The following is a 13,836-nucleotide window of genomic DNA, read 5'->3' on the forward strand; positions in this document are numbered from 1 at the left end:
GGAAGCTGCCACGTCTTGCTGTGCTTTCCGCCTACTTCTCTCTGCTCCACCGGCTTAACTCTCCCCCCCCGTCTCCTCTCTCCCTCCTCCCCGTGTGATCTGTGATCTCTCTCCCTCTTCCTGCCGCCGCCGCTCGTCTGCAGACAATACTGGAGGAGGATCTGGAGGACCCGGTCTACCAGGTAACTTCCTGACCAATCAGCATCGCTGCTCTTTCACCTGCTGCATTCTAGTCGGCTTGCTCCTCTCTGTGTTTTCGCTGTGAGGAGATGTCTGGTTTTCAGTGTGTGGTACAGATGTGTGTGTGACGCCAACGACAGTATGTGTGCGATCATGGGTGTTGTGTGTGTGTGCGTGCATGTCTGCCGGTCTAAAGATGTATTACTTAACTGCTTCGGGAAATCTTTGCTGCTTAAATTCTCCCCCGTGTGTCACCGGGATCTATTCTTCTTCTACTCTTTTTTTAAAAAAAAATGATATTGACAATGCTGTTTGACTAATCACATCTGCAATTTCACCACTTTTTCTCTCAACTTCTTTTATCTTCCAATTTTCTCTCCCGCTTCTTGTTCTCCCCCTTCCTCCAATCCGCTGCTGACGTTGTAGTACATTGTGTTTGAGGCGGGACACGAGCCCATCCGTGACCAATCAGAAGAGGGCATTTATCAGGTACTCACAAGCTCGCCTTGTCTGCTTGAGGTATTTTTTTTTCTGGTCATCGTGTAGTCAGCTGTGGTCAAGTCACGACCAGCAACAAGAAAATCTTTAAAATCCTGAAACAAAAGAGATTTAGGTTATATCCACACCAAAACGTTTATTAGAAATGATTTCTCCCCATAACAACACGCCTGAAAACGTATATCACATGACCATTCACGTACACTGGGCATGCGGGTGCCGGTGTAAACAGGAAGTGGATTGATTGCTAAGTTATAGAAAATACAACAGAGAATTACTGTACACTTTAATAATAAAAGGCTAAGATCTTACTCTATATTCCCCACACACGCACTCAAACACACACATTTGTGGAAAAAGTTTTAGTTTTCAAACTTAGTTGCAAGGTTGCAGGTCTTGCTCTAGCTCTCTCTCTCACACATCAAATTTACTTTAAAACAACTGAACACTTACAAAGTTTTACTAGATTAATGCTGAATAAATTTGGTCAACACACGTCTCAAACGTTTCTTCGGTTACCTTGTTGTCTGTTCTCACACTGGCTGCTTTTGTTTGTTTACAGTTTCTTTGTGAACTTCACAATAGTCGGGCAGAACATAATTAAGCATTGATAAGAAAAGGAAAATCCTCTGTTTTGTGTCCATCTCCCTCCTCAAAGCGGTAAACCGTGACATCAAACATCCGCTCCGCTGGGCTGATAACGCCGCTGGACACGCCGCCCGCTAATCGCTCCAATAATAGATTGCTTCCTCCGTGTCGATAGTAGTAAAAATACAAAATACAGAATTTAACTGAACAACTGATGCATGTAATCCATGTTGAACGCTAGGCGTGAACGTAACAACAGATAGTTGTAAAACGAAACGTAGCAGTGTGGATGTGGCTTTAATCTGACACCAGCTACAGCACTACATATATATTGTGCTTATTAAATTAAAGGCTGCCTTTTTTCCACACATAAAAATGTCCATACAGTAAATAAAAGACAGTAAGAATCAGAGGCGAACAACACTCTCCAGAGGGCCCCAACAGCTAAAGCCTGCTACCCCGGGGAGACGAGCCTTTCTTTGGGTGCTCTCCTCGGAGGACGTGGGCAGACCTCCGAGGGATGAAGAGGGGATGTGGAGGTTATTCCTGGTTTCCCCTCCTCTTTTTACGAGGAGATGAAAGAAAAGCAGGCGATGAAGGGATGGGGGGGGGCGGGGAAGAAAGATTAATCACCAGCCTCTCGTTTGATCTTTAAATAAAATGGATTGGAAATAGACGGGGAGTGCTGGCACGTGCACTAACATACACACACAAACAAACAAACCACACACACACACACACACACACGCATATCAGGCGTAAGAAACGTGAGCCTCAGCCAGCCTCCAGCCACAGAGGAACTAATGTATGAATAGAGATGGCAGCTTCTGGAAATAAACATGTTAAAAAAAGGCATCAAGAGGAGGAGGAGAAAGAAGGAGACGGGTATATGCTAATGTATACCCACAAACAAGGAACTTCATTTTAAACATTGTGTCTCTGCAGGAGAAACAAAACCTACCGTGAGAATATCAGGATTCAAACATATCAGTGCTTATTGAGTCTTCTCATTGCACACATGCTGTCAGATCTGTCCGCCTGTGTGACACCGAGATATTACATGTCTCCATGTGTGTGACAATCTGAGTTATTAGATGTCTGTGGGTGTGATAAGCAGCCTTATCCATTCTTTATTAGGGAGAAAGAGAGAGAGAGAGAGAGAGAGACACCGCAGGCCGATAGTCGACTGATTAGCCGAGTAGATGAGTTCTCACTCTGCAGATTTTAATTCTGATTATCCACACACACACACAGATAGTGATTGATTCGCCTCCAGAGGAGCCAGGTTTCAGGCATGTGACGTGTGATGTGTGAAGATTCATTGTGTGATTAAAAACCAGAGGTAACAGGCTCTCTTGGCCGAACTGTGTAGGTTCCCACCAGTCAGCAGAAGGAAGGGGTCTATGACGTCCCAAAGCGACGCCCAGTGAGTGACCCGTGTGTTTACCCGCCTTTACCCCCCCACCCGTTCTCAGACAAACCTCTCAGCTGTAAAGCATCGTTCTCCTGGTTCCGGTGCATCTTGAAGCTCTAGTTTTGCAGCGATTCTTCTTCCCTGCTTAAATCTCCCAGTCTGTAATGTTTCCTCTGAGAGGTTTTGCTGGAACCCAGTGCTCTTGTTCTGCCTGTGATGTAGCTGTGGTGGCCGGTGCCATTCTCCTTGTGCTCCGTGGTGCCTGCTCCCATGTGGTTATAACCTGGGTTTGTGTGAATGCATGCCTGGCTGTGTGTTGGTTTTTGCCCGGCGGTGAATCCAGCGCAAAACCTGCATGACCTTCTCCCAGATTGTGCCGAACGTACGTTTTTTGTCACCGTTATCTTTTTTTTTTCAGTAACGGATACGAATTATGTGTCTGACTTTAAAATGTGCATGGCATATTTTTCAATCTATATATATATATATATATATATATATATATATATATATATATATATATAAGGATGTTCGTGCATTTAAGTGTTTGCAGTGTAAATCTATATCGCTGTTTGTGCAGGTGTGTGTAGTACTGTGTGTGTGTGTGTGTGTGTGTGTGTGTGTGTGTGTGTGTGTGTGTGTGTGTGTGTAAGTTCTCCTCACACTGCCAGTGGTTATAATGAAAGATGACCTTGACCAGGCTGCTCTATAACTCAGCTGCTCTTTTATCTGCCTATAAAGATGCTACTTATATTGTTGCCTGATTTAATCTGCTAAAATCTTCACACTCCCCATAACCAGGCTGGTGTGTGTGTGTGTGTGTGTGTGCATTTGTATGTGAACACTTCATCCCATGTTGCTGGTCTGTATATCAGCCCACCAGCTTCATTATTAATCCTTAAACCTGCTAAAACTGGACTCCACTCTATGAACAACGTCACTTCTGCCAGTTGCGATCCCACTCTATGACATTTTTTTTCTCGGTGGAATTGGAATCGGTCTCGCTGTTTTCTGGCTTCATATTATCCCCCAGCTTTGGTAAGACGCTTAGAGGCACCGTAGTATTTCTGTTCCCTCCTCACCCGGCCCACAACACATGCTGCTATTTGGATTGCCTTTGTGTTGGCGGGTGTCTGAACGTGAGCAAATCCAATATTTTTTTCTCTTGTTGTGCAACCAATTGGACCAGTCGTCCATTCTGGTTTGAATAGAGCGAATTCAAGTCTCTCAGAGGGAGTTAATACAACCCAGGATCACAGAAATACAAAATGGATCATAGAAATTTAAGAATGGCGTTTTGTGATTTGAAGATACTGCTGAAAAAACTGCCGCTGTGCTGCTCTCTCTACGGGTTGAATCTTTCAAGCACCACAGTAAGTGATGTCACAGCACGTCTTCTCCCATCAGAAGCCAAAACTCCCATCATTTTGTATTTGAGCAGCCTCAAGGAGACATCTCTGATAGCTATTATATCTTACATTCAGTAGAAAGAACTGCAGAAGTGTATGAAATCCATTGTTAACACCAACAAAACGTCATTGCAAAGGAGCTATATAGTCTACAAAATGAGTTAGTTTAAGCTATAGTTTAACTTATTCACAAATGAAAATAAAATGATTGTATTATTGTTCATATAGAGTGACTGCAGGGCTTGCATTTTAATTTGAAATGTTTTCATTTATTAAAAAACTTTATTGTAATCCCATATGGGATTGGCCAAATGCTTGGCATGACACAGAAATATAATAAATGGTTGAAAATAAATGAATATACAACTCAAATACACACCATAGACTGTAAATAAGAAGTAGACGTAGACTGTTTTGAAGCCCCGAGTTTAGCATGTTGTTCGTCGCCATCTTGTTTTTTTGCAACCAGAAGTGACACGGGAGGGTGGAGCTAAGTACAAACGAACGCTAATTGTGACATTTCTAGGTGTACAAAATTGACTTTCAGGAACTGAAAACACTATGAAAGAGTTAAAGTTATAAGATGAAAAAACAACAGACAACGTCGTGGTGGCGACCTGTCAATCAAAGTTAGCCCCGCCCTTAAGCATACCCTGCTTTATGGTCTGTTTGACTCTAAATGGAGCATAATTTGCTAAATGAACATCATGCTGTATTGAAGAAGACTTGAAACTAGAGATTGAGACCATAAACTCACAGAAATCACTTACAGATTTGATGACAGAACGTTGTTTTCTAATTCTTCCCATCCATCCAGTATGGCGTGATCGCAGCAGTATTACCTGTAGTGACTTAACTGAGACGGGATTGACCAAAGGCAGCAGCATTTATCTGACTGTTGTTGTTTAAGGTGGATTTACTGTTTATCTGGTTTGGCAGCAGAGGTGCGTTGTGTTCTCAGGAGAAGGATTAACGGCACTACACTACGTCTGGGATCAAATGATAGCGCTGGCTGCAGAAACACCATCGCCTGTCTAAAGCCATCGCCTCCGTTGTTTACTCTGTCACCTTCTTAAACGATGACAAATCAATAAAACACACACATGAGGCCGTTTCAATCTACTGAGCTTCTAACCCTGTAAGAACTGAGGGAGTGTGTTGAATCAACAGAAGCCCACATGTGGAGGTCAGCGGCATATTGCCTCCACACATCCACTCTGTGCAAACATTAGTGTGATACATGGCAAGATATATACCATACCATGAATCATGAAAAGATACAAATCTGTGGCTTCATTGGCCTCGCTTCCTGGTTTGAATAAAGGTTGCATTAAAATAGGCTGAGTTGCATCAACGAAGATTAATTTTTTAACCAGATGGAACCATTTTTTCACTTGAGATCATGTTGCATCAATCTTTAAAACTAGTTTCAAATTAAGAAAATTTAAACGTCAGTTAGTTTTTACTCAAAACTAGTTTGAATTTAATTCTGTTGCACCAAAACCTTAGACTCCAATTTATATTCTGATTCATTATATACTTTAAACTTTCACGTAAGGTTTAATATTTAAAATTTCTGCCTTCTTTGGATCGATTTGGCAAAATAATCAAGTTACTGGAGGCAGGTTAAGAGACTGAATTTCTCTTAAAATACCGGTTTAGTAAGGAAACAGTTTTTGAGCTGAACGGGAAGATTGAACCAACAGTTTTTAATCTTCACTGTGTGGTTGTGCGTTTTTAATTTTCTATTATTTGACCATATTGAGCCATTAATTAGGACATCAGAGCTTCTCTGCATAGTCATCATGAGTGACATTAGGCTAACTAACTGACTTTTTAGCTAGATAGCAAACAATGATACATATTGTTAATATATACCGTTAACAGTTTACCCAGACAGCACTCAAATGCATTAATTTATTAATCTATTTATTTTAATTTGGGTAAGCAAGCATCATAATAACTCCACTCTATACAAAGCTACTGTGAGGAACATGAGCTGAAGGAGTTTCTGGTGAACCTGCATGATTTCATCTGATTTCACCAGAAATAGAAGCAGACAGTCGTCCCTCTGATGGTCTCGTTCACTGATGAAGGTCACATAGAAGATCAGGATAGGAATGAAACTGATTCATAACCAGTGAAAGGTTTCTCATAGTAACTTTGATTTAAGAAAAGGAGATTAGCCTTTATTTCAGCAACAGAGCTCTACTTAATCTGGATTTACTCACTTTAAACCTAGTTTTGCTAAACTCTGATGATAACTAATATTAGATTAAATGAATCCTTGTTGGTGTAACGCAGTCTATAAGTGTCAATGTGTGAGACTGTGGGTTTATGTCCTTTATTTGTTTTATGCCCATGTGTGAAAGAATGACCTAGAAACTCAAAAGGGAGACAAAAACGTCCACAGCCTGGTTGTGTTTTGTTCCCAGTTGTGAGTCCGTGTGTGTGTGTGTGTATGTGTGTGTGTGTGTTTGTGTTCGTGTTTTCATGTGACAGTTGTCGACCGTGTGCCGGTGCGATCAGTCAGGCGGCGGGGGATCAGCGAGGTGGCGTTAATTAAAGGGGCTGCGATAATTGTATGCAGAACACATGTGCACAGGTAATTAGTGTTTCCCCGGAGATGGCTAATTGATAGGTGGCGGCCGTACTGATAAAGATAAAGGGCCGGGCGAAGTGATGGCGAGGGTGTATAATGGGCACTGAGGGATAATTGGCAGGGCGAGAGAGAGAGAGAGAGAGATGGACGGATGTAGAGAGAGCAAAGAATAACAGTAAACCATCAGGTACATTTAAACGTCCCAAAAAGATCAGCTACATTTCATCATTTGGTTTTTAAATGAACCGTAATGAGTTCGTGGGTTTTAATAAATGGACAATATTTCCAGAACTGATTAGTATTGGGCAAGCTGTTAATGCTAATGACGACCATACTTCACGCTTTCATCCAAAGAAAGGAAAACACTCAGCAGTACTGTACGTAGTGGAGCAACTGCTGTGGCTTCGCCAGACCGATCTGCACGTTGTGTGTTTGTGCCAACGCTGGCGAAAGGTTCTGGCATCAAAAAAATATATATTGGAGGTTGTTTGTACAGTCATATTTTTCGGTAGAGGGTGCAAAATACATGCAAATACCACCAGTATGGGTGTTTTAGCATAGTTCTTAACTGTTGGCTGCACAGACTTCGTAGGAGAAATTCATCTTTGGCTTTGTTTTAATTGGATTTGTTGCTGATTATTAAGAGTTTTAGATGGTATAAAGGAGATCAAACCAGCAGGAAGGAAGCAGTTTTTCCCTCCTCCCTATGATGTTACATCCTCCCTCCCTTTGCGCTCACATACAGCATGTTCGTTAATCCAGCTGCTCTTACTGGGCCCGTCTGTCTCCCACTGTGGTTGCTGACACCAGCGAGCAGCTTTACAGAAACACTAAAGGGGCTTTAAACGGCGGCTCAGCGCTGTAGTGTAGACTAAAGGTAGGGATGATCTTTAAACCTGTTCAAATCTTCACCTGGGCTCTGAGTCTGGTGAGAGGAGAGCCTCGCTCTGTGTGTGTTTCTGTCTGATTGTACGAAAAACAACTAATATGTTTGTGTGTGAGCACATTTTCATCCCACCTGCCATCTAACACTGGGGTTGTGATTGCAGAACGGACATCAAAACACCCCCCATCCCCACCATCATCCTCATCATCCTCATGATCATGATCAGCCCCTCCAGCGAGAGCAGCAGCAGCCGGCATTGGCAGATCTGATAGACTTAGACCTGGACATGGTGACTCAGGTAAGGAGCTCATGTCGTTTTGGACCAGTTTGATATATAAGGCCGAACGCCGGACAGGTATACCGAAGTTTACGACTAGATGTTGCCCTCGACTCAGCAGCCGCCCCCAAGAGGAACATAATGAGACGGAGAGAGACACCATGAAGGAGAGGGTAGTGACTTTGCGGCTGTAATGCACCTCTAAGCTGGTTTGTCAACCACCAATATACAATACATAAGATGAAGAGCGTGAACGGCACCACGTTACACGCACAGACTGTATATAAAAAGTTGACCCTCTGATAGCGACAGCAAACAATCACAATGTAGCCCCGCCCCTAAAGCATACCCTGCTTTATGGTCTGTTTGACTCTAAATGGAGCATCATTTACTAAATGAACATCATGCTGTATTGAAGAAGACTTGAAACTAGAGATTGAGACCATAAACTCATGTTTACAATGTTTACTGAGGGAATAAATCAAGAGAGAAGTAGAGTCATTTTCTCATAGACTTCTATACAACCAGAGGAGTCGCCCCCTGATGGACAGTAGAGAGAATGCAGGTTTTAGACACAGCACCTCACAGCAGCCCACTTCTCCTTAAATGCTTAGGTTAAATGGAGAGGTCACATTTCATGTACTGTATGTATATGACCATTGTAATAAAGTTTATGTTTAGTTAAAGCAACGCAGAATGAATTTAGCGCATCGACGCCGTCGGCTCAGGTTGATGATGCAGGCAACTTTTTAATTTGCGAGAATGTGTCATAATGACAATTGCCGGGTCAGCGGGTTTGCATTAAATCGTCGAAAATTGACCCAACTTTTGTCTGAGACAAAAGCTCAGATGTTCCTCAGTATTTGTGAGCAGCATCCTGTTACCCATCAGCCCTAATGACCAGCTTCTTCAGGCGTATTCTCAGATGATTTCCTGTCTCCCGTCCTCACCTTTACCGCACCGCTTTTTGTCCGTCTCTAGCCGTTAGGGTCAACCCGACTCTTGACCCCCCCCAGTCATGAATGAATAAAACATGCAACCCTGCTGTAGCCTAGCAACCAGGTTGAAGCAGAAAGTAAAGTGGAACGCCGTATGTGTGGGTGCAGCCGGGCGTTCACATCTGAATGTGTACTTGTGCGAAAAAAGAGAAAAACCTCTCCAGCAGCAACGGAGCCGAGGTCCTTTAAGGGCGGAGTGGACGTAAAGGTCAGAGTGTCTGTCAGCGGACCGCTGGAGGTCGGCGGGGTGAGCCGGCGGCGGCGGTCATCTGGCCTGCAGACAATAACACACACGCAGAGTCGAGCACCTCACAGTACATTAATAAAGCATTGAAAACACTCTGATAATCACAGCAGCCTGACCCCCCCGCCCCACCGCCTCACACAGGGAGAATATTGAGTACTGGAAGTGGACGGAAAGTCTATAAACGTCCAACTTCCTGGACTGTTTGAACATTCGCTCCAGTAGGTGTTTTTTCTTGGTTTCTGTTTGAAGAACATTGGAAAAAGGCTCCGTATCGACTCCGAGTGAGAACCAAAGGCGTTTATTGTATTTTATGTCCAGGACGGTGTGTTTTGTGCTGTTTGTTATCAGTCCACGTTGCATATCTTGGATATATCTAGCGTCGTCTTGTTGAGCTGATCTTTATCTCCTACGTTAGACGCAGCAACAATCGTTCATATTACATCCTCATCTCTTTGTAATGAACCTAACATATCCCATGACTGTAAAAAAAAAAACACCGTGCTCTCAGATCCATTTTCTGATAGATGCAAGAAGAACTTCTTGACCTACGAGAGGGAAAGATATTCTAAGAACATTCATTATCTCAAAAGAAATTATCCGCTTCCATGATTTATGCAAATCTATGACCATGTATTCAAGGCTTAAATTCCTTTACGGCTATAAATAGAGTTTTACTTCACTTGCCACAGGGCCTAAAGATATTATTAATGTGAAAAAAGGGGGGGTTGGGGGGAGGGGAGAGATACTAAAGAGGAGGATCATTGGCAGACTCTGAAAGGAAGCAGAAGAAATTCAGATCAAATAGAAAAAGGCTTCTGTCTTTGATAGAGATTCCCTCTGAGGCAAACCACACATCCTCTATAGAACATGGGGACTGTAATGACTTGTCCAGAAGAAGATACTGGGGCTGTAATGATGGGGGGGGGAGATGACATAGACTGTGTTTTTCCCCCTTGGGACACTGTGATAACTCTTGGTAGGTATGTCATCATAATCAATCATTTCATCTCATTATCCCATCTCTCCTCCGTCACCTTCCTCTTCTTCTTCTGTGTCGCTGCCTCAGTGTTCAGGTAGGAAACCACAGACACCAACATACCGAAGCTTGTGTGTCGTGTAGCATGAAGGGTGTGTGCTGCATGTTGCACTGGAATGCAAACCGACCCAGATAATATATAAATATATATATATGTATATATATATATTATATATATATATATATATATATATATGAAATTATTGTTGTTGTACCTGACTGGTGGTTTCTCTTGTTCTCAGAATATCAACCAGTTAGAGATTTTTGGAGACATGTCCACACCTCCTGACATCACCTCTCCATCGGTGAGTATAGCTGTCCTGCATAAATATATACTTTTTTTTTTTAATCGAATAAGTTCTGTGACTATTGTCCCCAAAAATATATATTCTTCTGTCACAGGTGCTTGGAGATGAAGAAGTTTGCATTCAGGGCTTACTGCCAAATTTAGGCAACAAACCTACTTGGTTAGATTTAGTGAAAGTTAAAGGTTTGGGTTGAAATAGACTTTGTCTGGAAGAAAGTCCTGATGGCACACTTCCCATGTGTGCTGCGGCAGAGCATTGTAAAACATGCTTCTTTCAAAATTTGACAGAAACCAAATAAAACTCACCAAAAACCTTCTTTCCACTGTCCCAACAGTAGGGTCAAACATAAAACTTAATTCGTAGAGTTAGATTCGAAAATGCGTCGGCGCTACACACTGTTTTTACCATTCAAATTAACCTGGCAGTTTAGTCCGAGCATCGGCCATTTTTATGTGTACCGTTGTAGCGGGATAACTTCTGGATAAACTAAACAGACTTACGGCAAGTTGCTGTCAACAGATGACTGACAACTTTGTTTGGCTTGTTTGCTGCAACAAGTGTAGCATGAAAGTGTGGTGGAATTAATAAGCTGCTTTAATGCTACACCTGCCTCATACCCTGCTGCTCTGGGACGAGCTACCTGGCTAACTAGCCAGCAGTCTGTCTCCGGAGGTGCATTTGCTCTCGCCAGCATATTACAGGCCTGTTGATGCGTGTTGTCATCTTACCAAATAACAGCAATTACCATTTTCTTTTGGCGACTGAAGAGTAATTTTTTCTTCATTTTGAAAAACAAATCACAAGGTAAATGACTAAACACATCATATTAATTAAGAAAAACTATTTAGATGAATCCTTCAGCTGTTTTATCCTCACATCAATGACTCACATTAGCAGAAACTTTATTGTTTCATTCTTTTATTCTGTGTAAAACACTGCTATTAGTGACAACTTGAGTGATCTGCGAGGTTTTCCATTACAAATAACACATATGTGTTCAGATGCCTGATTTTAAAATGAATCATATTTGCCAAAAAACACTCATGTCTGTCAAATTCCCACGGGAAAACAGTTCAACGTGCAATCCGCTCCTCTTCTACTTCTCTGGTTTCTCTGCATCGTTGCTCTAATACTCTCTCATCAAGTATTTTTGCACCAAAAGCTCATCCCTACTTCATACACAGTTTGCATTTTACATCTTATAAAATCCAAACTGTATTTCTGATGCTGACGATGTGTGTTTTTTCCTGAATCCACCACCTGCACAGACCCCCGCCTCTCCAGCCAACACCCTCGACCCCTCGCTGGGCCTGCAGCCTCCCACGGAACTGTTTGCTCCCTTCAATCCTGCGTCTGTGCCCTCAGGTAGGACCTCATTCACTTTTTTCTGCTTAAATACGCCGCCGCTACGAGCGTAGGGGGAAACAAACGCAGCGGGAGGGAGACAAGGAGAATGAGACGGAGGGGGAGGTTGAAATAAATAGAGGGGGACGGAATAGGATTGAAATGTAGATGAGGGGGAGAAAAGGTGGTGTTGGTTGTGTGTTGAATATAAAATGCATCATTAGCTTGCGGCCTCAGACGCTGCTGATTTACCTGTGGCTGAGGCAACTGTGGTGGTCAGAGGAAAGTAATAAAACATGCCGAGATGATAGCACGAACTCTCCTTGGTATGCATGGTGGATTTCACATTGGTGCGTACTGGTTCTCCTTCTTTACTCACCTCTCGACTCCCCCCGCTCCGTGCACACCGAGGTTAAATGTCAACTTTCCCCGCCGTAGGTAACGACTGAGAGCGCGTGATAGAGAAAGAGCTACTGCGGATGAGTTTGAGTGATTTTAATGAGCGTGTGTCGGGCTTTTCATAATGACTCTCCCTCATTCTGGAGGTAATTATGATAGTTCACCGTGACCATCAGGAGACACCACATTAGCTGCAGGCAGAAGTAGGGCAGCACTCTCTGGGTTTGTGTGGAGAAGAAAAAGCAGCGGTGAGCACTTTGGGTATTTGAATCACTTCACTCTCTGTGATTTTTATAAAAATATCGACTTTTGCTGCCTGTTTCTGAACCCCAAAACCTGCCGGCGGGATTGAAAAGCATGTTTTGTTTTAACAATTGCCAAAACGACACCATTTATTTACCATTTATATTTAGCCAGAAGCTATAAAAAAAACATAATTTTCGTCAGATTTTCATCATTCCGACAGCCTTTAAACACATCATGTACGACAAATGTGACAGGTTGCCTTTTCAATCTACCTGTAGTTCATTTAGAATTTAAATCTAGTGCTTGAATGTAGCGTTTTTCAACACTTTTTAGAATTTCCATCAGAAAAAGCAACCGGAACTAATCTCAAAATTTTGATATTTCATCAAAAATATTTTATTCTACATTTCTTATTAAAAACTTGCCCATTATAAACCTTTCATTTTCACAAGATACTGTAAAAAAACATTAAATTCTGCGCTCCTCAGTGCAGCTAGGAGGCCATGATTGATTTGCCTAAATCCAACAGTCACGTGACAAAAACTGTGAAATGTTGACTGAACTGAACAGGAGAGGTTTAAAATAGAGGTTGTAAAAATGTAAATAATTCAATAAGTATAGCACATAGAGCCTCCATTCTTTTCCAATATTGGTAACACTTGCAGGCACTTGGAACAATGTTGTATATATAGATTCCATTGTTTTCTCTCTACTTGTAGCCATGATGGTGCTGTTTCCATAGAGTTGCAGAGAAAATCGAGGACACAGAGATTAAAATGTGAAAACTCCCCCAGAACTTGCTTAAGGGTTAAAGAGGAATGAATCTCAAACTGTTCTCTCTCCACCAGGTTATGTGACGATGGGAGCCGTCCCCCCCGGCCACTGGTCCCAGCAGGCCTTCGCCGCCCAGACGCCGCTGGCCTTCGGGGTCCAGTCTCCTCTGGGCCCGGTGGCCCAGGTGCTGCCGGGCGGCCAGCCTCTCATCTGGGGCCAGGCCAACATCTTCCCCGCCACGCAGCAGCAGTGGGCAGCCATGGCGGCCGGAGCTTTCCCCCAACAGCCTACCTCCCCGCCCAACCCGTGGGCATGCCCGCCGCCATGTTCCAGACCCTCGCCACCGTCACGACGGTGACTCCGGCCGGCGAGAGCCATTCGGGCGCCGGAGCCGGAGCCGGTGCATCGGCGTCGTCGAGTCCGCAGCACGGGGAGAGGGCGAGGAAGATTGGGAAGGAGATGTTCAAGGTGAGGAGAGGTCTGATGAGACCGGAGGTTTGGTCATGATGCAAAAGAAGAATAAAAATAAAAGAATTTATAATAATAAAGTTTTTGGGGAGTATTATAAGACTGTTTGATAGTTTGAGGTACCGCCGGTCCTTCCTTCCTGCCGCTGTCAGGCTGCACAAC

The 13,836-nt window shown here is 43.1% G+C and overlaps 1 protein-coding gene across 1 annotated transcript in view; it reads left to right on the top strand.

Annotated features, from left to right (window-relative positions):
* The window catches only part of dab1a (DAB adaptor protein 1a), a 69,071-nt gene that overhangs the window by 46,197 nt on the left and 9,038 nt on the right, over window positions 1-13,836 (top strand). The window contains 5 exon segments of the mRNA XM_054602382.1: window positions 7,741-7,875; window positions 10,378-10,440; window positions 11,712-11,808; window positions 13,281-13,481; window positions 13,484-13,674. Of these exon segments, the coding sequence (XP_054458357.1) occupies window positions 7,741-7,875; window positions 10,378-10,440; window positions 11,712-11,808; window positions 13,281-13,481; window positions 13,484-13,674 (687 nt within the window).

This window comes from Anoplopoma fimbria, chromosome 8 (assembly GCF_027596085.1).
Source record: "Anoplopoma fimbria isolate UVic2021 breed Golden Eagle Sablefish chromosome 8, Afim_UVic_2022, whole genome shotgun sequence".
NCBI lineage: Eukaryota > Metazoa > Chordata > Actinopteri > Perciformes > Anoplopomatidae > Anoplopoma > Anoplopoma fimbria.